At 44.2% G+C, this 24,690-nt stretch overlaps 1 protein-coding gene across 3 annotated transcripts in view; it reads right to left on the bottom strand.

The window, feature by feature from the left end:
- The window catches only part of BORCS5 (BLOC-1 related complex subunit 5), a 77,851-nt gene extending 58,000 nt beyond the window's left edge, over positions 1 to 19,851 (bottom strand). The window contains exons 1-5 of one of the 3 annotated variants that reach the window (XR_012776510.1): positions 19,582 to 19,851; positions 18,512 to 18,655; positions 10,712 to 10,813; positions 1,345 to 1,912; positions 237 to 571 (exon numbers count right to left, since the gene is read on the bottom strand). Coding sequence is in view for 2 of the 3 variants with exons in the window: in XM_075507995.1 (XP_075364110.1) it covers positions 1,683 to 1,912; positions 10,712 to 10,813; positions 18,512 to 18,655; positions 19,582 to 19,639 (534 nt within the window). In the remaining variant the exon portion in view is untranslated. Of the gene's footprint in view, positions 1 to 236; positions 572 to 1,307; positions 1,913 to 10,711; positions 10,814 to 18,511; positions 18,656 to 19,581 lie in introns of those variants that run through there. The other 2 variants (XM_075507995.1, XM_075507981.1) reach the window with 2 other exon arrangements.
- Between the last annotated feature and the right edge of the window lie 4,839 nt (positions 19,852 to 24,690).

Below are 24,690 nucleotides of genomic sequence, written 5' to 3'. Positions count from 1 at the left end.
AAAAGACTGAAATAAATTAATACGACATTTTATTCTTCTCTTTTTGTTGGTCATTTGATAAGAAGCTGTAAGTATCACATAGTATCTGCACACAACTCGTCCAAGGCAGGATCACAGTTTAATTAGACTCACGCTGTGGATAAATAAATAAATAAATAAATAATTTTAAAAAACAATCAAACCAGCCATCTGGATCTTTGAAATGATTATAACTTGAGACCAGTTTAATATATGAACCAAAGTCTGATTTTTATCTCCTGTTGTCTTTATTAGGAAATGAAGCAAGCAAACGCCAACTGCCTTGCAGTGATCCTTACTCGTAGGACACTGCATTTGTTACTGGGCTTTTTGTTTTACTGGTAAGATGTCAAAGACAACATGGACAAAAACCCCATGGGTTTGCACTTTTTGTAACTTCTGCGTTGCCAGGTTGAGGCAAGAAGCCAAATAGCCCATAGAATTTGAAGCCACAGCCAAATCCCTGTCCTCTCCAAAGCATGGTCCTGCAGCACCTCATGTGTTAGGTTGGCCAAAGTGAATCCACGCTGGCACCTCAAATCTCTGGACCACCCTGTGTTAGCAAAAAGGAGAGGTGCAGTCAATTCCATTTTAAAGCTCCGCTGGGCTCTTGGCTCCAAAGACGACAAAGCTGTGTGAAGTTTAGATTCATCTCTGATAAAACAGTGATTTTGTTTCTGCCACCACACACCCATACATTCAAGCACACTTCAGAGCTTGGGAATGATTTCAGTTAACAACAACAAAAAAAATCTATGCAAATGTTCAAGAAAATAAACGAAGCCTCTAATCTTAATGACTAATGCATGCTTCCCTACCACAGAATCCAATAAACCTGATGGATAACTAAGGAAACATAGAACAGTGGACATTTTTAAACTATTGCAATGAAAGCCACTCAGCCACCACCCAAATTGACTCCAAATTTCAATTAATACTAAAACTGGTGACAAGACCCCTCAATGGGAGGCAACAAAAAGCAACAGGGTAAGTATTCTACTCTAATTCATCCTGTTTGTACAAATGTATAAATGCAAACATGTACTTCCATTCCAATCATCTGCTTTTTGCCACTGCCGTATCACAGAAAATTAGATTTAATCTCACAGGAGGTAAAGCAGCATACATTACTTAAGAAGTTCCATCTCCAGTATCCCTTCCATATCCTATTACAGATAAAAATTCTGTTTACTCAGATGAAATCAAGAGACCTAAGGATTAAAAGGAAAATCAAAGCTTTCCCCTTAGGTTCAGGATTTCTTTAGCTGACAGAAAAACTCAAGACTGCTATTATGAAGGATGAGAATTAATAAAACCCTGACCAACCTTTTGCCCATCCTCCTCCTCAGCCGGCTGAACATCCCCGACCCATTCCTTGCAAAGAGAGATCAGTCAGCACCAAGAGTGTCAGCAGTGCCTTTCCAGCAGTTTTATTTGTGGTTAGTATCATATTGAAAGGAACATTTTAAAATATAAGCAATTTTATTTAAAACTTGTGAAACATATCACCAGGATAATATGTACTGCAGCACCCCTCCCCTGCTTCTTGGAGCACATCACGCCATCTTCTTGACCTCACCAAGAACTAAAAGCGAATGGTTACTCACTGAAACACAGCCAGATGAAAGTTATAATGTTTTTTGAAGTCTCATGATCACTATGACTTATAATGCCCTGATGCATAAGAAGATCACACTTTCCAGGGAGCTCTTTGGAAACATCCTATTTATACTGCCACAACAGCAAGCGGTATCTGCAGCGCGGTGGACTCCAGTCAGCTTCCAGTTACACACAAGGGGCACAGGGACGGCACAATGTGCCAAGGTACGTTGGGCAGGGTCAGTCACAGAAGCATCCTGTCCTTGAAGGACTGCCCTCACACACAGGAAAAAATCTACCACAACAAGGACATAACACAGTAAAAACCTAGTAAGAAGAGATGATCTCTTCTCTGAGCCAGGTAATATCTGAAAAAGAAAAGGATTCTTCAGGAGAAGGTTTTTCCTCGGCACTCTGCTTCTGGTTTAACATGAAACATAGCTTCCCATCCCTCGTAGCTGGCACATGCGTTCACAAAGAGTTTGCAGAAACAATGAATTTTAAACAAGGAAACTCAGACTCCAGTAATTTTATACCAAAGTCCGAGTGCTGAAGAGGCATGTCTTGCCAGCAATCTCACTTTGAACAGTGAGGTCGGGGGAAGAAAACATGCACAAGCAATTTTGCATGGTGTCTCACTGAAAAACAAGTTTAGGCAAGCATAAAGGTTGCCTATATTAGCATTTTAATTTTTAAAAAACAGTTATATGCAAATAGGTTATAGCCTCAAGTTCCTGGTGAGCGTCAACACCTTCCCAAGCACCAAAAGGTTTGGACAGTATATAGTGAAGGACATTACTTTCCAGTTGATGTTCAGATGTTTTGGTACATACCTCCCATTAACGCATTAATGAAGAGAACCACATAAATCCCTTGCAAAGTCAAAGGGCTTTTACTGGCATGGTAGACTGGAGACAAGATATCTTAATGACAATTCCAACACAACAGAGATGAAGGTTCAAGACATTCCCCTTCCACGCTCCCCCTCCTAAGAAATAACTTGGGAATTAGCAAAGCATTGGATTTTAAGCTGAACAGACATATCTGATCAATACAAAGATTCTCCCCAAACAAGTGTGTTCATTTACGTAAGATTAGCTGTACCCCACACACTAGGAAGGTGGGGCAAAATTCTGGAATTTTAGGCCATCACTTAACAGATGCATAATTTCTTCCCCTTTCCTCCTTTGTTTCACCTCTCTTCCCTCACTCACTAGCTAAAGGGTCTCAGTTCATACCATGTTGTGCACTCTGGCAGCAGCACTGGTTTGTAGGGCTAGTGAATAACTGGAAAGATGATCTGATTGAGCTGAACATTTTTGGGCTGGGGTTGGGGGGAAGGAGAGGGTGTTGCAACCATTTTCTAGACACATCAGTTCCCCAGTTCCATTCCTTATGCTGGATGAACATTTTTCCCAGCACAATGGGCCACTGGGGAAAAACTTACTATGCACCAGTATCTTGGGATGAGAACACCTCAGTCTTCAACACACCTGTGATCAAAACAGTGTTGCTGAGAAAATACTATTAAACTCCATGTTACAGATGGTGTACTGAGGTGAGGATCAATACCCATGGACAGGAGCCAAACCTCAAGTGCTACCATCTGAACTACTGCTGATCTATACTTTCATTTTCTTACTATACACACTTAGAAAACCCCTAGTATCAACAACTGAAAATGTGGCACACAAGATTTTTATTTTTCAAGATCATAAAGACTTCTGAAAGACTTTCAGCTGAAGATCTCTGCACTGTCTCCTCCTCACAGACCCAGAACTGTTTCAGCCTGTAGTCACGTCTCAGTTAAGCACTGTGTGGCTCAGCTCACAGGTCCAGCTGGTACCAAACCCAGCTTGCCAGCAAGGCCACCAAGACCTTGGTCACTTGGTAGCATGAATGCAACTAGTACACAAATGTTCATGAAAAGAGCTTGAAGAGAAAGCAGTTTCCAACACGCTGTTTCAGCAAGGTTTCCAGCCCTTTTCAATCACATCTACTACTCCTTTTGTATTCCAGTGACACCCTGTGGCAGTTACCTAGACTGCAGTCTATCCGAGTCTTAACAGTCACATTAACAAAGGACTACAGGGGTAAAGAACAGCAAATCAGAAAACAGAGAAAGACATCGCAGCACTGAGTTGAAGGATTGCTGCGCAAGGGAAACCTGTGCATTTCATGTCTCAGGAGTAATGAGGCGCAGCAGCAGAGTTACTGACTAGCAGCGCATGACACTGTCCCCTTGACTCCCCAGACGCAGCTCAGCAGGCAGATTCAAAGGCAGTACTCCACCCGCTGTTACACCTTTCCCTTGGGTGCCATGCATCATTGCCAGGCTGATATAACATGGTGGAAAGAATCCAGTTTCATTGACTCAGCTTCTCAGGTCTTTTACTGCAACACTGAACTGCAGTCAGCACGCCGATATTTCTGTCTGTGCAAGTTACACAAGTGACTTCTAAGGGATATCCCAACTGTATCAATTAGAAAACTGCAGCCTGTGATCATAAAGTCCCAATTTTCACTGCATTAGAACAGACTCACCTACCATTTCAAGAGTATAATTTCCATAGGCACCAGCTACTGAAAGGAAAGAAACCACACAAGTGAATTCGAACTGCAGCCTAGTATTTACACTGTTTGCTCTTAACCTCATAAACAAATACCTCTCATAACAGCACGTGCACTTACTTTTGCCCTTCAACTCTTTACCAAGTGAAAAAACATTGGATACAGCACCTCAAACCGGCTCAAAGTGGATCTCTAATACAAGAGTCAATCAGACAGGAGATATCACACTGCATGACATTTTACATTTAATGAACACATCAAGGCCAACCACTGCATATCACATGTCTTCTCTGAAATTATGAGTCAGAATTACAGTTAGTAAACATTTTGGAACATGAGAGATGTAGACGTGTGCAACAAAGGTAAAAGTACGCAGGGAACTCAACCACTCACACACGCATAAGAAGAAAACCTCAAACAAAGAACTCCACAAGCATCGAGGACATCAGCCCACAAAAGGTACTCACATCACTACCGTGCAATCTTCAGAACTTCTCAAGTGTCATAAGATTGCTGCAAGTTAGAGTTTCCACCATTTAAAAAAAAAAAAAAAAAATCTCACCATGCACTAAAGTCCTGCTACAGGGTATGCCAAGGATGACCACAGTTTTGTGGAGGCTAAGTAGCTCCGTCTCAGCAGCACCTCTCTCATGCCAAAGGCTGTCTGGAGCTGCTTAGCTCAGCATGCATGGCCAAGGAATAGCCAAGAGGAAGGTGGATAAATAAAAGGGGGTAATGGGGAGCCAGAGTGAACGAGGTAGTGGGGATCCTGGTCTCCAATCCCTTTTCCTGAGCTACAAATGCCTTCTGTCGCATGGTTATTTAACACAGAGTGCATGAACAGGCAAGTGAGCACAAAACCCCTAAGGATGTCCCCATCTTCTGATCCTTTGTGGATCTAGCTTAAGGGTGTGAAGGTGGACGGGGCGTCAAGTCTAACCACCTCATTGTGCAACTTTCCTCACTGTCTCCAGAACATGTTTATTACTGTTAAACTTTAAACATCAACCATAGCACTCTACCATATGAACTTAAACTATATAGAAAAGCACACTATTTGGGGACAAAAAAAATCTTCGCTCTGCTGGAACCGACAGGAGCTTTGCCCTCGTCTTCAGCAAAGTCGCAATTTCACCCTGAACATGTTACTGAAACAAACCATTGCTTTACAAGCGCATACATCTGCTCCTGCCCCTTATCCTTGACTAATGTAGTCTCTTCTCTGACCAGTACCTCAGGATAATGTAGGCTTCCAAGTTCAGCTGTACAGCACACTGGTAGAGTGGTGCTTACGCACAACTACAACAGGCAGCAATTCCACTTCCTACTAAGCATTACTACTAGTAATTTTGTTACTAGTGCAAATTGAAAAGCAGTATCTCCAGCAGATCATCTGCGTATCAGGATTCAATACGTAATCTGTAATTGTGCATCTTCTGGTTTACGTGTGCAAGCCTGCTGACAACTAAGCCAAGCATAGCATGCCCAGCCCCACATGGAAAATAGAGGGAATATTACAAAATTCAGTATGTCAAACCACACTGTTCAAGCCAAATGAACCACTAAACTCCTATTTTCCTTTTTGTTAAGCTGCCCTAAGAAAGAAATAGAGGCAGATCAAATTTGATTCTGAACTTCAAGGTTTTATAACAATGAGCTTGCTGACCTGTGCTTTATTGCTTGGTTGTTGATCTCATCTTACACAATTATATAGAGAGAACATGGTTAAGCTAAGCTCCCACCATGCTGCTTTGATAACAAGGTTTAGGGCTTGAGTAGACTTGTTTTTTCACTTCTACCTTAATAACCTTTTTATCTTTATATAATTTTAGTAAGTCAAACTCTTAATTAGAAAAGGCGGTTATTATCTACTCATACAACTTTCTGGAATCTGCTTTTTATTCTGCTAACAGTGTCTGGGCAGGGAAATAAAGACAAGAGCAGAGCTTTTGAATGATGTGCCATTATAAATTGCAGTTAACTGCAGAGGGGCAGTAGATACACAAGTATCCACTCATCCTTTACCTTGACCATGGTTAGTTAACTGAATCAATCAGCAGCCATGGGGGGGGGGGGGATATCAAGAACTAAGACTTAGGGTGTAATAATTTACACTGTGCCTGTTGGTTAATCATAATCTTTCTCAATAAATTGATTGGTCTAAAACCAAATAATCTTCTGGACTTGGATAAACTTATTAACTCCTATAAAGCCTAAGATCAAACAGAAACATTCATTTTTCAAAAGCAATCCATTGAAACACTGCTGCTGGTCTAGCAGCAAGACACGAGCATTCCAGAAATAGCCACCAGCCAAGCAAAACAACATTAACAGGGGGCCAAGCAGAATCACAAGAAGTAAACTATACATGTACAGTTTGTATGTACAGAAAATACATACCATACATACACATCATCTGTAGGTATAGTATATACATACTATATATAGCATGTATTTATAGTATATGCACACATACACAAATATATTTTAAAGTGAACAGTATTCAAAGTTAAGGCATATATTGGTAGGTACAATTTTGGGGGAAAAAAAAAAAAAACAACAAAAAAAACCTGTTGGCAAACAAGCATGTTGGTGCATCTTCAGCCTTTCATTTACAGTGCGGGAGAAGAAAAAAAAAAAAATTAAAGAAATATCCTGCCACTGCACACAACTACAAGTCAGTACCGGGGATGAAAGAGATTTAAACAGTATAGCGTGCTTGGCCAATGCTTTCCATCAGTCAGCCACGTGCCCACTGGGAAACGTACAGCTCACTGATCTTTGCTGGGAAGGCACCTGGAAGAAAATGTGTCAAGCTACAGGGCTCTAGAATAGGGACTTCAGGCCAAAACACTTTGAGGTTGGGGTTTCTTTGAGGATGGAGGTAGGAATTCTGAGGATGCGGGGAATATCTCAGAAGCATTTTAGACTTCTTTCTTTCCTGCTTTCTATCGACAGTTTCACAGATTCCTAACAGCAGACCCATCCCAGAGGTAACGGCTAAGTGACCTTTGGCACATCTAGCTCATTTTCTTCTTATGATTTATTTTAGATTTTCAACACCAGAAGATAGTTAAGTAAGACTTCTTCATAACTGAAGCAACCACTGATGATGGCAACAGAGAATCTGTTATATTTATAAGCAGAGAGATTCCTCATTAAAATGCTGTTTCAAATATGTAATTACCACTCATCCTTTCCTCCAACATGGCAGACATTTCTCATTAAGAAGAGTCAGCTATTTTGTTTCAGCACCCATGGCATTTTAGTGTGCCTCTCTATCTGAACACGTCTATATTGCTCATTGCCATAGTAACTAAAGACACTACAATTTTCTGTCCATGTGTCAGAGTTCCCCTCAGGAACTCAGTCACCACTCCAAGCTCCCATCCCTTCCCTCATCGACAAATGCTGTAGTCCCTGTATGACAGACAACATCCCAGGCACAATCTTCGTGTTTCTCTATGTATGTCCAAGCGTCCAACACCTAACATAGCAGTTCCCATCTAGTAAACATAAATACTTCATGTTATCAACAGCTGGAAGAATACAACAAAAGTGAAAGGAGCAGTAGACATCAGAGTGGCCAGCTAAAGAGGAGAGAACCAAACGGAACCAGGAGGGGGCTTTCGTTAGGTCCCACTCTCTTTCTCCAACTCTATCCAGCCTACACAGAGGAGACTTACCTTTCAGACTTCAGTCCACTGAATAATACTGTTGCAGTATCCCTACAGGACCAGTCTTAGAGTAATCACGCCAAATATCTATATACACATCTATATACACATCTATAATCACGCCAAATATCTATATACATTTAGAAACATCTGACTAGGCTGTATGTAACAGGAACATCTCTTTTCATGCAATTTTCATTTATATAAAACATCAGGTTCAACAGAGGGAGATGCATCAAGAAAGATACCCACATACAAAACAAACAGGGAAGGCAGGAAGAGAAATTTCACTGGCCCTTCAGCCACAGACTCAACCAAGTCTTACGAGCAAGTCTTAACTTATAAGCAAGACAATAAAGCTGAATAAAAGTACACAAACATGAAGGAGAGAGGGAGAAGGGAGGGGGAAAAAAAAAAAAAAATCTATCCAGGTTTAGACGCCTGGAGTCCTTCACAGACTCAAAAAAACCCCCCACAAACAAACAAACAAAAACAAACAAAAAACCCCAAACCACAGATGTGCTGTAAGTGCTTTCCCAACATATGCTTATCCTTGTGCTAGAAAGATTCATCAGCAACATTCCAGTAGAGCACACTAGCTCCTATACCTTAGCAGTCAGATGCATCTGATTTCCAATCTCCTCCTGGCATAAAGAGATTACACTTTCTATGACATTTGTAATTATGCTACTTATTTATAACATCCAGATTATAAAGTTTCATTTGCATTTCACTTTAACCAGTTAACAGTGATCTCAAGGTACACTGGCCAACACGCAGATACTCCTCATCGAAGTGTGTGGCAAGTCTATAAGCCAGGACATGGTTAACTCCTTACCACATGGCTATTTTTCCTCAGCACATCTTCTAATGTTATTCAAAGGGTAGCTGCACCCCAAGAGCTGTACAGGCCAGATGGAGAGCTGTCACAGAAGCTCTGTGAAGGTAAAGGAAGGAGAATCTGCAGGTGACTTGCGATGACCAGCAAAGCTTATTCATGCAGCAAGACGGTGGGGATGAGCCATACGTGCCTGAGGAGCTTTAAGATTCAGACAGGAGTCACAGCTATTGACTATACAGCTCAGCAGAAATTGGAGCTCAATGGTACTCACCCAGGAAAGGGGAGACCAGGCTAGTAGTCTAGGCAGACACACTCATTCTTTCTATCTGCCAATATACACATTATACCACACAGCGTGGAACAGCTTGACAAGGGAGGTGGGGGAAAAAAGTAGACAACTGAGTATCCACAGTCCCTAATACTCTTCCAACTATTGTTGAGTATATTGTTTGGATAGTACCTAACCGTAGACTCAAATCCTCTCACTCATGAAAATGAATTGGTCCAGGTCTCCAAACTGTCAACAAACCATTGAGGAACACATGGAAATAGGACATCACCATCACTCTCCTCCTCTCCTCCAACTATCTTTTTGAGGAAAGGAGCTTTTCTTTCAAACTGAGGCATCTCCCAGGTTTTGTTTTCAGAGTTAGTTTGATGTCATGAAACCAAAACAGAGAGGCAGCTCTCTATAACACAGAATACTGTATTGGTCCACAAGCCTTAAAAAACAAACAAACAAAAAACAAGTAGACATGCACTCACATTATCATTCTTGGTGTTTCTTTCTGCCCAGCATGCTCATTTTCACCTTGTTACGAGCACTAAGCATGGAGTCCATCCAACAAACCTGGATGTTGCAAATTCTGTTAGAGCCCTATACTCTTAGCAGTACTACCAAGTGCTGCATAAGCAGATACTCCTAGTAAGGCACAGGGGCAAAATTTAAAAAAACTGAAGTATCACAATGCCTAGAGAACTACAGGAATAAAATTCACTAATGTGTGCTATTAGCTAAATTCCCTAGACAATAAATGGAAGAAGTAGCATACAGTGAGGTAAGGGAATGAACAGAGGATGTAAGTCAGTCACCAGAAAATACTGAGGAGCGAGATGTGACAAAACCTATTGCTTTAAAGGCTCGGACTCTAAAAATCCATCCTTCCTCTACATGCTGTCCCAGAAAGATAAATACATTGATATTTTTCAGATAAGTAGTTTTCTGCCTGAATAGTGACGTTATCCAAAAAAATTATACAGCGATAAACAATCCTTCCAAGCTGCCTAACACAAGCTTATGTTTCCTGTGATCGGAGGACAACAGAAGATTGGCACAGCAGCACAAATTTCACCACTGTTCTCTCCCACAGGAGATTTCTCAGCATCTCCCTATGCTTCTCTGCTGAAGAGGTGCACCAGCTGTAATAAAAGTATCATTGCCAAGTTTTCACTTCAAACCATATTGAGACAAAAAGGACACTCCTCACACTGGACCTATCTTGCAAGACTCTTTCTGTCACATAACTTTGGTCTCCTTCTTACACTACTGCCAGGTAAACTATACCCTAGACTCTTCAGAGTAAAGGTCTCGGTTTTTGCTTTGTGAAATACCTTTTTTGATAAATAATGAAGCAATGTAAATATGCATAATGGGCAGCATGGTAAGGAAAGACCTCAGTGGGTTATCCATAATTTATTAATTTACTTCTAATTCATGCCTGGTAGATGTTTGCTTAACATGTCCTTAAAAACATTAAGGACAGAAATGCCACAACCCTACTGAGCAACCTCTTCCTGTGCTTTGCTATTCTTACAAAACCAGCAATAGTATTTGTAGGACAAGAATCCAGTTATATTGGGCTAGGGGATGCTAATGAGCTCCACACAAAAACCTTCATATGGCTACAAGCTACAATATGCACACCAGGTGTGTTTCACAGACAAAGGAATGGAGTAGACTACAAGTAACTTGCCACAGGTCTGCAGAGAAGCCACCCCTCCTCACCTGGGAATTCAGGTGAGCCTGAAGTAAGAGCCTCAGCATCCCTTGCTACCTTCATTACTCTCAGTGCTGGAGGGATGAGGAGTTCCTCTGACAGAAGACATCCTGCATATGATGGCAAATGCAATTAGTAGTCTCAGCACAGGACCCATTCCTGAACTGTTCATAAGACACAGTTTCCAGTTACATCTCAGCACATTGCCTATAATACACAGAAATGACCCTCGCACTCAAGGGAACTTGCATACAACAAGCCTAAGGCTGCCAGACAAAACAAAAAGTACCATCACGTTCTTGTCCAACAGGCCAAGCAGCGATCAGCAACAGCTTCAACAATTAAATATCTAGCATGAAAATGATTTTTTTAGTTTCATTAAGATTTCCTCCATAGATAAATGAGAACACAAACAGGGCTGCTGAATTATCTCTAAATAACCACAAGCCCATATTCAGCCAATTCATGGTACATATGGCATCCTGAATCACTCAGTACCACTTATGCTTCCAAGGGATGCTACCATCATATTGGAAACCGCTTCCTCCAAATGAGGAGGAAAGGGCAAGGAAAATGGCAGCACAAAAGACCTGCCAGTATTCACAGGGGACTGGTTACCAAAAGTTTGTTTTAAGTTACTGAGGGTGTTGTTTTAGTTACAAATGTGTTAACTGTAATGTACAAGAATGCTCACCTAGAGGAAGATCTTCTCTACACTGCCACCCAGTGAGCAGCCCTGGTGGACCACAGCACAGGTCTTCAAACCAAATGCATTAAAAACGTGTCTACCATCAGGATGTTCAACCAAACAGACCAGCTGAGGAGGAGCCAGAAGGCACCTGCCTGGCACACAGAGTGGATTCCAGTTTTCATTTCATAAGTCACCTAAGTTACCACCTGGGCATGAATTTGTCTTCCTAAATTCTGAGAAGACATTGTCCCTAACAGAGTAAAATCAGCAGCAGCAGAAGATAGTCCATCACCTTGGAGAAACCCAAAACATGAAAGCAAGAGGAAACAAAGCACAGCCACACCACACAACTAAGACAGAAGGCCCTACATGCAGAGCTAGTTTCCACAGTAAAGAGATGTGTTCAGGAAGCATTTTGGACAGACAACCCGGGCTCATCCCAGAACAGACAAATCACATTTTACCAGCAGTAGCTACTTCACAACGTGCATCGTAGAGTCCTCTGCACGATACCATTACTAGATACAGAGGGAACAGGCAGTTTAAGCTAATTCTTTCAACATCAGTACCAACACAGTATCAAGATGTAATGAAGTCACCAGACTTGAGTCAATTTAACAGATTGCTAACTGAAAAGGGGATCTAATGCCCTGGGCTCCTCCTTCACCTCTGCTCCTGTCAATTATCAGACACCAACTCTAGCATTCACTGATCTCTCCTGCAAGGTGGCACCGCTCACCAGCCTGGCATGGAACTAACCAGTAAAAGATACGTCTTCTACCAAAGAGCCCAACAAATACCAGAGCCAGAGCGACAGAGGAGGCATGCCCACATGGCCAGAAGCAAAAGCAGCAAGGAGTAAGTCCCCCTTTCAACTGGGGCAAGCTGCCACCCTGGGCATTCAATGAACTACTGTGCAGCAAGCACCAAATACAAGAAACTGAAAGTCATTCTTACACAGTGTGAAGAACTGGTCTCGAAAACAAGAATAATTTCTCTTCCCATGCCTGCACGTTACTTGAATTTTTAACTTAGCACCAAACCAAACGGAATGCAACTTCAAAGTTACCAACTTCAAAGTCACCAAAGCCACGGGCTACTAAAACACCTTCATTTTCACATATTCCAGAGGTGTCTCTCAATAAAGCACAAAGACCATTCACTATGACATTCCCTTTTCAAAAACCAGGTTACAGTCTGCAAGTCTGCTACAAGTAGCACAGTAACACTAAAGGGATTGATCACCAGACTTGGAAGTGACAAGAGACATACTTCAAAATTAACAACTGATGGAGTTTGGCCAGCAGAAGCAGAAAGTCACTGCCTTTCTGGCACCTTTTGTCAGCCAGTCCGGAAGTCTCAAATGCTCACAATACCACTGGGGTGACCACAAGAGCCACGAAACAAGACTGGAGAGCAAACTAATTGCAAAATCCTAGGGGGACGGGGGGAGGCACAGCAATGTAGGGAAGCTTCTGCTGCTCACAGAGTGTCTTTGCAGTGAGACAGTAACCTCTTTCTTTTGCTTCTTCATGCCGAAGATCTTTTACCAGTACAGAATTCTAGCCATAAGTAGGAACAAATTTATTTCCAAAACAAGCCTCCATAGGACAAATATAGCTTATAAGAAAGACAGAGAGAGACTTTTTACCAGGGCCTGTAGTGACAGGACAAGGGGCAACGGTTTTAAACTGAAAGAGGGTAGGTTTAGATTGGATAGAAGGAAGAAATTTTTTTATGATGAGGGTGGTGAGACACTGGAGCAGGTTGTGCAGAGAAGTTGTAGATGTCCCATCATGGGAAGTGTTCACCGTCAGGTTGGATGGGGCTTTGAGCAGCCTGGTCTAGTGAAAGATGTCCCTGCCCATGGCAGGGGGGTTGGACTAGATGATCTTTAAAGGTCCCTTCCAACCCAAACCTTTCTGAGATTCTATGATTCCATTCTAGACTTCATTTCTTTCAAGTTTCTGTTTTAGATACATGCCTGGAAGGACTGCTGTTTGGAAATCTTTTGGTCGCCATCATACAGACAAGTCCATTTCTTTAATGTACCCTTTTGTATCTCGAGTTTCCAAAACAGATGACCAACCTGACATTAAATACTGCCAGAAACCACTGATGTAGCCTAGAATCTATGTGACAGTTTCTGCTAAGTAACTAAGAAGCAACAAGACTTTTCTTCTAATACAAACTTTAGAACCTCTTGGTTTTCATTTAAATCACTGGCAATGAAAGTTAAATAATTTTTCCTGCAAGAAGACATAGTCACAAATGGGTATCAATTACATTGACTTCCTTCAAAAAGACCCATGAGATTTACTTTGTCTTAGGAACTCTAGAGCATGCAACTTACAAGACAGCTGCACAAAACAGAGCCTCAGACACACACACTCCAACCTCACCCATGTCTGGCTCCCTTTCTCAGAACTAATCAGTCAAGGAAGGAAAGAATGTGGGTCTCATCCCTTTTAAATTTGATTTTTAATTTAACAGATACATCAGTCAAAGTTTTTGTTCCTACTGTCAAGGTCCCAACATTTTGTTTGCTTAGGTCTTGCTGACCTTGGCACAGAATAGGAATTATATTTGCAGTTGGATGACTAATTCTTGATCAGTTTCTCCTGTATTACTAACACACACCAATAGGTCCTTTATATGTAACCATCTTTTTTGTTTACCATAACACTTCACTGCTACCAGAAAGACAGACTTCAATCTTTACTGAGGCTTGAGAGAGATGCTGATGCTCTCTGGAAAAATGCAATGAGCATTTTGTTTCCATGACACAAACTTAAAACCTAAGCACCTTTCTCAAAAGCTTTCAGGAAGCTTCGTAACAATGTTTAATTCCTTACCCCACTCATCTTACTTTAATTACCCAGAAAAACTGCATTTAAAAAAAAAAAAGAAAAAAGAATATTCACCCTTTGCTTTTCAACCCTGTCCACTGCTTCTTCACTTAACTGTGGTTGTAGCCTCCTTCCTCCATTGTTCCTAATTTAACACTCTTGTTTTCAGGTTGGCCCACCTGTTGGTAAAGATGCTCTAACCCCACTTAGTCAAGTGGATCCCATCTTTCACCAGCAGTCCTTAATCCTCAAAGAGGATCCCCTGGTCATAAAAGCCGAATCCCTGGTCAGAGGTGATACTTTATAGATCCAGTAAGAGCCTTTCTAAGAGAACTCCCACACTGTGGTACCTTATCAACCTTCTGTAATCATGACTACACAGAAAATTGGATTTTAAGGTTTTTTCCAAACATCTTCATCAGATGGGCTGCTTTGTTCATAAGCTACACAAGTAATACTATTTTGGATTACTCACAGAAGATGACTTTGATTTTATATACAGCTGGCTATGACTTCACACTATGAACAGACTGCAAGAACCAGGGACACTGAACAGACAGAAGCTTCATTTTCATGCAAATATCCTCAGGAAGCCACATAAAGGAAAGAAACAGCATATCACATTTTCACGTTTTGTTCTGTATCACTTAAAAAGCGATCTCTGCAGGGAATGCTTGCAACCAGGGAGAATATTGGAGACTTCCTCTGTTGCTCCCAGGAGTCTAGATTATAAACTTGCCTCCCCACTTAAAAAAAAAAAAAAACCAAAACAAAAACACACACCCACAAACAAACAAAAAAAAACCCCACTCCCATTTCATCAAGCACTGAAGTTCCCTGCTAGCATTTCTCATAGAAGGCTTTTTACATACAGAAAAAAAAAAACAAATCCAGAACACCCCAAATATGTAGCAGTTTCTGGAGAACAACAATCAGGCACTTTACTCCCAGCTGTACTCCTCAAGAGTAGTTTTTCTCTCCTCTCAGTTTGAGTGGGATTGGGATTTGACATTTACAAATGGCAATACAACAGGCATCCGCTGGAATGCTTTCCTAAACCCACCACGTGTGGGACGCTCTCCCCTTTCTGTCTACGTGAATACAGCACCAGAGAAGACAGTCCCTGGCATTAAGAAAAAAAGACACTCCAGTCCTTGACTCACCATAGTAGGTGCTACACAACAACTTCAAGACAGTAGTGCCTACCCCACCGAATGGCTGTCCGACAGGTTCAAACACTGGAATCAGCAAATGCTTAAATGCTGACCTCTGAAACACTGCTTATTATGCATGCTCAGTAACCACAACAGTACTTTGAAGAAGGCAAACATTACTCAGAAGGACCCCACACAATCATAGCTGTAACTCTGAGGTGCAATTTCTGCTGCAGAAGTCAAGGAAAGCCTAGTATGAAAGATGTAACAGACATGACACTGGCATTTTCTTTGGTAGGGTGTACAATGCTAAAGACCTCCACCTTCATTGATCACAAGCTCAACTAGGTATGGCTAGGAGAGACTAGTGCTTTGGCTCTTAAGTGCTTTGTCTCTCAAGAACATGCAGTCTCTTCATGACCATGTGCTTCCTCAGTCCATCGATTTAACTATTAGGCTTCTTCTGAGACTTAAAAGCAAAATAAAAACCCCTGGCTTTGCTTAGTCAAGGAGAAACTGAAAAGAATGAAGCTCACAAGGGCTATGAGTTCACATCTTCAGCTTTCCAAGCTGTTAGATGAGAAGACACAAGTTTTAGGATTAAATCCTAAAAGATCTCTAGTATCCTTCATCCATTCCAGGAACATGATCTTGCATGTGAAGAATACAGAAAAGAGACCAGTCCAAAACAGAACAGCTTCTCAAGCCAGCCTGTGGCAGATCTGGGGTCTCTTAAGACTCAACTCACTCAACAGACCACAGTGCTTTCTGTAGTGAACACAAGTATCACAATCCTGTTGTTCAAGCAAGAGCAAGTATTAGAGGCTGGAAAAAACCGTTCACAAAAGTGAACGGGATGAAGCATGCAATACTCCCGACCAGTCACTAGATGTCACCACATCTCAAGAGACTCGTAGGTAAACTCTTAGCAGGCTAAGGGATAGAAATAGAAAAGAAAGTTTCTATCATACATATGCAGCTCCAGGTCCAAAATAAGACCAGAAAAAGCAACTCAGTGACCAAGACGACTTCCCACCAAACAACTTAACGCATGCATGTTTACGAGTTAAAGCACCTGGACTGGCCAACTCGGCAGTGTCTTCCAGCCTTTCTACCTCAGCCACATGACTGCTGCTCTCTCTCCTTTCTTACTTCCCACCTCAGCCCTGTATCCTTTCTCCTCAACCACCCATACAGGAACACTGCCTCTGGAAGCAATCACCAGTCCTGCTTCCCAGGACTTCCACAGCTCTTATGCAACCCAGATTTGCTCACCACAGTTCGAGGCTGGGTGGAACTGAAACTCTTCGTCATCGTGCTCTTATACATGCACAACAACCTCGGTGCCAGATGTTAACGCATCTTCTAAATTTGGTCTCTCAGATGAAAACTTCCCTATTTCTTTTGTGGATTTGGGTTCCAGCATTTACATCCCGAACTGCCACTGGCAAGATCCTGGTTCTGCCTTTTGTACAAGACAGGACTCAGGCAAACCATGTTCCATCCACAGGTAATGACCCAGCTTGCTGCTGACGTGAGCACTGCACCAACATCAGCAATCTTCAGTCCATTCTAAAATGGCAATGAAAGTGTCAGGAACAAATCAAACACAGATTTCTACATCACCCTCTGTAAAATTTAAAAGAAATATATATAGTATAGCCAACACATACACACACTCTCCCTGGTCAAGAGGGACTGCAGTACCAGGCCCAAAAATATCCACGTTTGCTTTTCTCCAGGTTAGCGGCCTCCTTATCTTTCTGCCCTTTCTGCTGGAAACAGTAGTCAGTGCTGTGCACATCTAGACCCCTATCCAGCAGTACCCAATAAAATGCCAAATATTTGGCCCATTGGGCTATCATAGTGTCCACAAGTTCTAGTCATATTCCAGGGTCCTCATGCAGCAGACACAAAAAAAATAAGTAAACAGTTCCTGTCCAAAAAGCCATGTTGTGATGTTATATCACCTTTAGTGATGCCTGCAGGGCAAAGTGGCTGCCATGATCTTCCCAGCAGCCATGCATGAATCAGTGACACTCAGACCAGTTGTGCCTAAACCCTCAGCTGTACAAGACCACACCATTTCTTCCAGTAGCAAGGAGGGCTAAACATCCCGGCTCCTTCCTCTCTGTCACAGCAGGCCTACAAGACACGAGCAAGTGCTGCAGCCAATGTACATATGCACGGTAGGCCTCTAATTTTCAAAAAAACATCGGCTCACTGAGTATCTGCTACACAGCGCATTCACACAAGTTTGCTGACCCACACTGCTCCAGGGAGAGGAGGCCAGGAGCAGACTGCTTTTACTAAATCCATTCATGCAGGCTGCTCCAGATATCCTCCTTCCTAAGGGACTTTCAGATACTAAGGACACTGCGCAGTCTCCAGAAAAAGAGGTAGCCACAAAATGCACAGTTTTTGGTAAACTGTATGTTTGACAACTCTGATTTAAATCTTCACTTCCCTTTGAACAGAATAGAAGGAACAAAGAATGGGTGCAGAGGAAGAAAGAAAAAAAGACTGGGAGGAAAAGAAACAAAGAAAGAAAGACACCGTGGGAATTTAATAAGTCCACTAATATAAAGGGATGTTGTCAACACAGGGCTTAAGGACCCATGGAAGCCTCAGTCCACCCCCCCAATCCATCCCCAAAAACAAGAACAAAATCTGCTCTAGGTTGGAAACCCCCACAAGATATCTTGATTTCAGGCAACTGAATCCATACACAGGTAGCTATGACTCCGAGAGAGTAACGCACAGACGTTTTTAAGAGCCTAGAGCAAAACTGGAGACTACAGTCCATTATATATAAGAATGTAACATGGCATTTCTCATGAACCAGTGGTACAGGGCAAGCTTGGAGCTGTACTGTCTCCACAGTACATGGTTTCACTGCAGAGAACATTACTAGTACACCTCTAAACCAGTTCACCCACTGTTTAGAAGGCTGGGAATAATTATGAAAGAACAAAAGAAAGTAAGGTTTAAAACAAGGGGGTAGTGAAAAATAGGGACAGAAATGTGAACTTCAGTAGGAACCTCAGGACACACAAAGCACACACTCCATTAGGTACAAAAAAAGGCCTTTAAAAACAGAGGAAGAACAATCACCTTTCAAAAGGGGCTGGAAAGTTGGGATTTCCTGCAGTTTTATGACATCTGGATCATTGCTGACATTCCGGGAAGATTGCGTTCCTGGGGCTACCACTACAATGTCATCCATTTTTGCTCGTTGCTTGGCTGGCGATGGAGATGCTGGAAGGATATGGCAGGGAGGAGATCAAATTAATAAGAAGATTCCACCAGAATTTATCCCTAAGCAAATGTTACCATGTTTAACATAGTAGAGGTACATCCTCTATAGTATGAACACATCTCTGAGATCACTCAAGGACGGTGCTCTCCCTTCACAGCCTCTCCTTGTGAATCTATTACTTTCAGTGATTTTTTTTCAAAATCAGCTGATGAAAAGACATCTTGCCTTCTCACTCCAGGGATAACCTGACATGCTTTTGTTTTAATGAGGAAGGTAAAAAAACCAAACACTGTATTTGTCAGCATCCCACCGCAGTAAGGATCTTTTATATTATTAGATATCTTCACAGGAAAGGTTTGGGTCAACAGCTTAATTTCAAGTACATTTGAGACAGTTGTTTCAGCATTGTACATTCCTTGCTATCACTCACAGGGAGGTACTCAAAGGAAACACCTGCACCACTGACACCCTCCTCCTTACTCTCCCCCGAGCTCTGCACCCTGCTCGCTCCCTCCCTCCCGTGCCCCGACAGCGGGAGATGGGCCCTCGCCCGGGCTCTGGGGTGCACGCACCCCGCCGCCTCTGCCTCCCCCCACCCGGGTGGTGCCCACCTCGCCGCCCGAAGCGGGCCCGGCGCCCTCCCCGCCCGCCCCAGAGGAAGGGCCGGGCGCCGCCAGCTGCTGCCTCGCAAAGAAAAACCTTCCACTTCTCCACAGCAACACCCTCCCCCCGTCGCCTCCTCCGCTACCGCCGCGCCAGGCCCCTGCAGCGGGGCGCCGCCACGGAACCACATCCGCCTCCCGCAGGCACCCCCGCCGCGCCGGAGGGACGGGGAACCCCGCTCCCGGGGCCCTCGCCCTCCCGGCCACCGCCCGCCAACGGGCGGCCCTCTCCTCTCCCGCCCCGCAGCGCGACGGCCACCGACCTGAGGCGCTAGGCTCTCCCGAGCGGCTCTCGGCCTCCGCGCTCTGCTCCGCTCCCATGGCGGCGGCGGCGACCTCCTCCCCCGCCTCCTGCAGCGCGGGGGGCAGCACCGCTCCCCCGGCCGCCACCGCCGCCCGCCGACGGGGCTTCCGGCTGCGCCGGCCGGCGTCTGCGCCCGGGTCACGGGCAGGCCCCGCCCGGCGCGGCGCAGCACGGCGGGCGGGCGGGGCTCAGCTTAGAGGCCGGGTCGCTGCGGCCGGGAAGGGAAGGGAGGTGAGGGGATGGCGGTTGAGAAGCCTCTCCCCTCCGCCCCCCGGCCTGCAGGGCCCTGCGCCGCGGGGGGGGGCCGGCCCTCGCCTCAGCCCTCCTGGAAGCTGCCTCGCTAGAGCGGCGGCGAGCGCGCACGGGGGACTTCGGGGCGGGGGCAAAGCAGCGTTCACCTGGTTTTTTTAATTACGGATATTAATTTTTCTGTCCTAAGGCAAACCCGCCAAACCCCAAAGTGCTGGGTCTGCGTCCCAGACTGCCCAATAAAGCCACCCCCGGCAGGGCCACGCTGTTCTCCCGTGGCTTGCTTTGTGGGCTCGCAGACATCGCCCCCCCAAAACTGCAGCCCCTTGTCGGCCGCAGGGCACCGAGCAGTGAGTCACAGGCGGGAAACGGCCCTCGCCAGCTGCCTTTATCCTTGTGGCGGGAGCCAAGTAAAAGCATCCCAGACCAAAAGTTAACAGGTGACTCGGGTTAAGCAAAAACAAGTGAAAAGGAGACGGAAACATACTTTGAGATTTCAGACTTACTATTTTCGTATTTGACAAGTCAAGTCAGCAAGGAAGCCACACTATTGTCTCCGACAGAATTGTCTGTAAACGAAACCTTGCTGGTGCGTGCTAGCTTCTGAACAAGCCGGTTCTCCACTCACACACGATGCCCAGCGTCATTGAAAGCTTGGCACTGAACTCAGTGTCGCTTCTCTGCCTTTGCTAATTGCCACCAAGATTTAATTTAACACAAAAATAATGCTCCTATCTGGTGGGAACTGCACCTCGCAACTGTTACTGAGACCAAGGCTATGGGAAGGCAATCCCAATCCAACACCACCAGCTGTAGGCTGTACCGTGTGCTTTTGTAACCTAATAATAAAAGACCTTTCTTTCAACTACCTGAACAACTGCTTGATTCCTGCCAAAATAACAAAACAACAGTATGAAAGCAATGTAATTATTTTGGGGAAAGAAAAAACTATTGTTGGCATAGTTCGGTTTACAAACTTGAGTTCCTAATCTGCAATATGCACACACATGATTAAAGTCACACTCATTAGTAGCCTCAGTGGCTTTTAAGGAAGGACTGGCAGTGTTTAAACGTAAATGAAATGTTTAAAGATAAAGTGCATGGTGTCTGTAGGACTAGAGCCTAACCAGTGCTTGCCATAATGTAATTGTCTGGTGGATTTGACATTATCCATCAGTCTTGGACAAATTTTAAAATTAGCTCCACTGGATCAGCACCTTTAACTTCAATTTGCATCCTTTCCGCTTCTGTGTAACGGACTTCTCACTCCTCTCTGGAGTGTTTTATTATTCTGAAAGTGTGAATTTGCAGTATATCACCACCCCAGAAGAGTTTTAATTTACCTTTCAACCAACATACGTGTCTACCACATGGAATTTTATCATTGAAAATATTATTAAAATAAAGGTATATTTTAATGTGTTAGTTGTGTAAGTGAATTCTTTATTTTGCCTCTAAGGTGGATATAACACAAGTCCTCTGTAGTGTCCTGCAGCCTGTAACTAAATTAACATACCTGAACCAGTGTACGGTTGTATGCATCTACATTAAAATATATAAATCTAATGTTTGTATTATCGTGACCCAAGCAACTTGAGGGCTTTGGCAAATATTTTGCTTTTCATTTATGACTTACTCTGTATATTCAATGCTTGACATAAGTGGATTATTTGAAACTGCCTGGTATATTAAATATGTAGCTGCAGGTTCCTCAGAAGGACCTGGCTAGGGCTTAAGGCAGAAGCTGTGCACGGGGGTAACACAGCACAGGAATAGCCCTGACCCGTCTGCACCTGCATCGTGTCACATCGGTGCAAAGTCCTGATTAGATGGGGGCAGTCCCCTTGACCTCGTTGCTGCCACCAAGCAAGGTGGGTCAGGAGCCATGCTCCTGGACTCTCCAAGACTGGTTTACGATGACTAGTTTGGGGGCAAGGGATTTAACTATATGTGAGTGTATGTGAGCGTGAATACCCACAAGTCTACTTACATACTTATATTTGAAGTTCCTCTCATCTGCACCCAGGTGTCTCACCCAGTAGGGCCCTAGCTCCCAAGCAGAGAGGTGCTCTGCAGAGGTAGGAAAACACCTTTAGCGACTTAGCACCCTGACGCAGGGCTGATGAGGTCCAGCCATCCTCCCCTCTCTCGGCCTCCCTTCCTTCCCATCTCAGTGGGGAGGGGAGCACATCAGCCGCTGGGCGAGGCTGGCTCTCTCCTAGCCAGCAGCAGTGGTTTCTGCATGGCTTTTGATGGGCCTTGGCTTCCCTGCACCTCATCAGCCTGGCTGAGTTGCATCTGCTCTCTCTCCAGGGAGGATGGGTGCCCACCCTACAAAGAAGAGGTAGGAAGAGGGGAAAGAAACAACAGTGACTGGACCAGGGCAATTGTGTCATCCCATATTATCTCTTCTGCCCTGCTCATATTATATATCACATCAGCCCTTCTCATATTCCCGTAATCATTTATGCCTATCTCACCACAGTACTCTTGCGCAGATCTCCACATTCACTATCATTCCAGTACCCCGACACCCCTAAGCCTTAACACTATCCCAACAGTCCCGGTGAAAAAACATTTTCCTCACCCTCCAGTTATGACCACCCCAGCCAGAACTTTAGCCTTTGTTCTGAGCTTCTTTAAGCTTGGCTTCTTCCACCACCACTATGTAAGCAAAGGCAGGTGGCAGCTGGGACTCTGCCTAATGCATAGCCCAGGTAATATTTGTGCTTGCTTTTAGTATTCAGTCCCATAGTTTATTCACTGTGTGATACAGTTAACAGGTGACACCTTAAATGTTCACATTCTCTTACAGCTTTTTCTTTTAACAGTGAAAATAATTTTACCAGTTTACCAAAAGCGGGAAACCTGGCTACCAAAACCATTCCTCTACATTTCCAAAAACTAGAAATAAACATTTTCTTAAACAAATGCAGCTGAAAATTTCAGAAAAAAAGCACTAAGAATGCAAGAATCACAACGAAACATTAGGAATTGCCCCATTTTGGCCATCTGATGTGAAATGAGATGATAGGCTCAGTCTTTTACAGCACTTATATTGTGGTTTAACCCAGCAGGCAGCTAAACACCACACAGCCATTTGCTCACTCCCCCCGCAGTGGGATGGGGGAGAGAATTGGGAAAAAAAAAAAGTAAAATTCATGGGTTGCGATAAAGAAAGATTAATAGGACAGAAAAGGAAGGGAAAATAATAATAATAATAATAATAATAATAATAATACAATAATATACAAAACAAGTTATGCACGATGCAATTGCTCAGCACCCACCGACTGATGCCCAGCCCATCCCTGAGCAGCGGTCTCCACCCCCCGGCCAACTCCCCCCAGTTTATATACTGAGCATGACGTCATATGGTATGGAATAGTCCTTTGGCCAGTTTGGGTCAGCTATCCTGGCCGTGCCCCCTCCCAGCTTCTTGCTGGCAGGGCATGAGAAGCTGAAAAATAATTGACCAGTGTAAGCACTTAGCAACAACTACAACATCAGTGTGTTATCAACGTTATTCTCATACTAAATCCAAAACACAGCACTATACCAGCTACTAGGAAGAAAATTAACTCTATCCCAGCCGAAACCAGGACAACTTACATCCAAATAAAAGCCAACACCCAGCTGTATTAACAAAGGAGACGGGGGCTGACTGGGCGTGAAGAGCAAGTCAGCCGCCCATCCCTTGGCGTGGGCCCATGGTGTTAGGCAGAGCGCAGGGCAGGCAGCAGGGCAGCATGAAGCAGGGTGTGCCCCTGCTGCCACTACCGCACCCCTTCCAGGAGAGGATCTCAGAGAAGCAAGAAATCTCCCCTCAGTTTAAGTTTCTTTCTTTAAAGTAGACAGCAGATGTCTGCTCGAGACATGACCAGACTCCCTATTTTCATTATTCTACTCTTAATCATTACAATATGTAAAATAAACTGCCCTTTGGTATGTCTTCATGTAATGGACCACCCCTAAAAAGAAAATGTCTTTTATTTACACGTAACTGTATTATTCTAGGTACTCATAGTATTCTCATCCTTCTCTCTAAGGATGAAAGACCTGAAAAAGAAGGAATGTATCTTACAATCTTTTTATTCCTTGCACTCCCGACTCTCTGGGTCACTTTTACTCCTAAACGCTGCCCCAATAGGAAGAAAAAAAAATTAAAAGAAGAAATGTAAAATTTCCAAGGAACAACATTACTTAAGCAAGCAATTGCACTAAGGCTGTTGAGGGAAGAATGGCTAAGCCTCCAGTCCGTGCTCCCATTAGACAGGCTTGTCCATGCAACTTCCATTCAGCAAACACCCTGTGCTTTGCGGTGATTTGAACAGGATTACTCAGGTAAGCAAAGAGACGCTGACGCAGACATCGAAATATGCACATATCCGCGTAGACCAGGATATGCATATTAATCGCCTTCATTACCGCCTCCACAAGCGGATCTCAGTCGGAGAAGCGACAGGTGAGGCTGCGAGCAAAACCACACCGCCGCCTCGACCTGAAGAGTTTCACCGCCGGGTTCTTCCTTTGCGCCTGACGCTCGGGACGAGCCCCTGGGGCCGGCGAGCGGCTGAAGGAGCGGGGACACCACCACAGCCCGCCGGGCAGGCGGGGGGAGGGAAGAGGGCAGGCGGGAGGGCAGGCGGCAGGGCAGGACAGGCAGGCGGCCCGGGCCCGCCTCCCCCGCGGCCCCTCCTCCCGGACGTGCCGGCGGGCCGGGGCGCCCGCCGTTCCCCTGCGCTGCCTTCCCGCCCCGGCCGCGGAGCGGAGCCCAGCCCGGCCCCGCCGCTGCCTTTGCCGCCACCGGCCGGCGGGG

The sequence above is a fragment of the Mycteria americana genome, chromosome 1 (genome assembly GCF_035582795.1).
Source record: "Mycteria americana isolate JAX WOST 10 ecotype Jacksonville Zoo and Gardens chromosome 1, USCA_MyAme_1.0, whole genome shotgun sequence".
NCBI lineage: Eukaryota > Metazoa > Chordata > Aves > Ciconiiformes > Ciconiidae > Mycteria > Mycteria americana.
The sequence above is the reverse complement of the archived record's forward strand: the minus strand, read 5'-3'. Positions and strand labels throughout refer to the sequence as shown.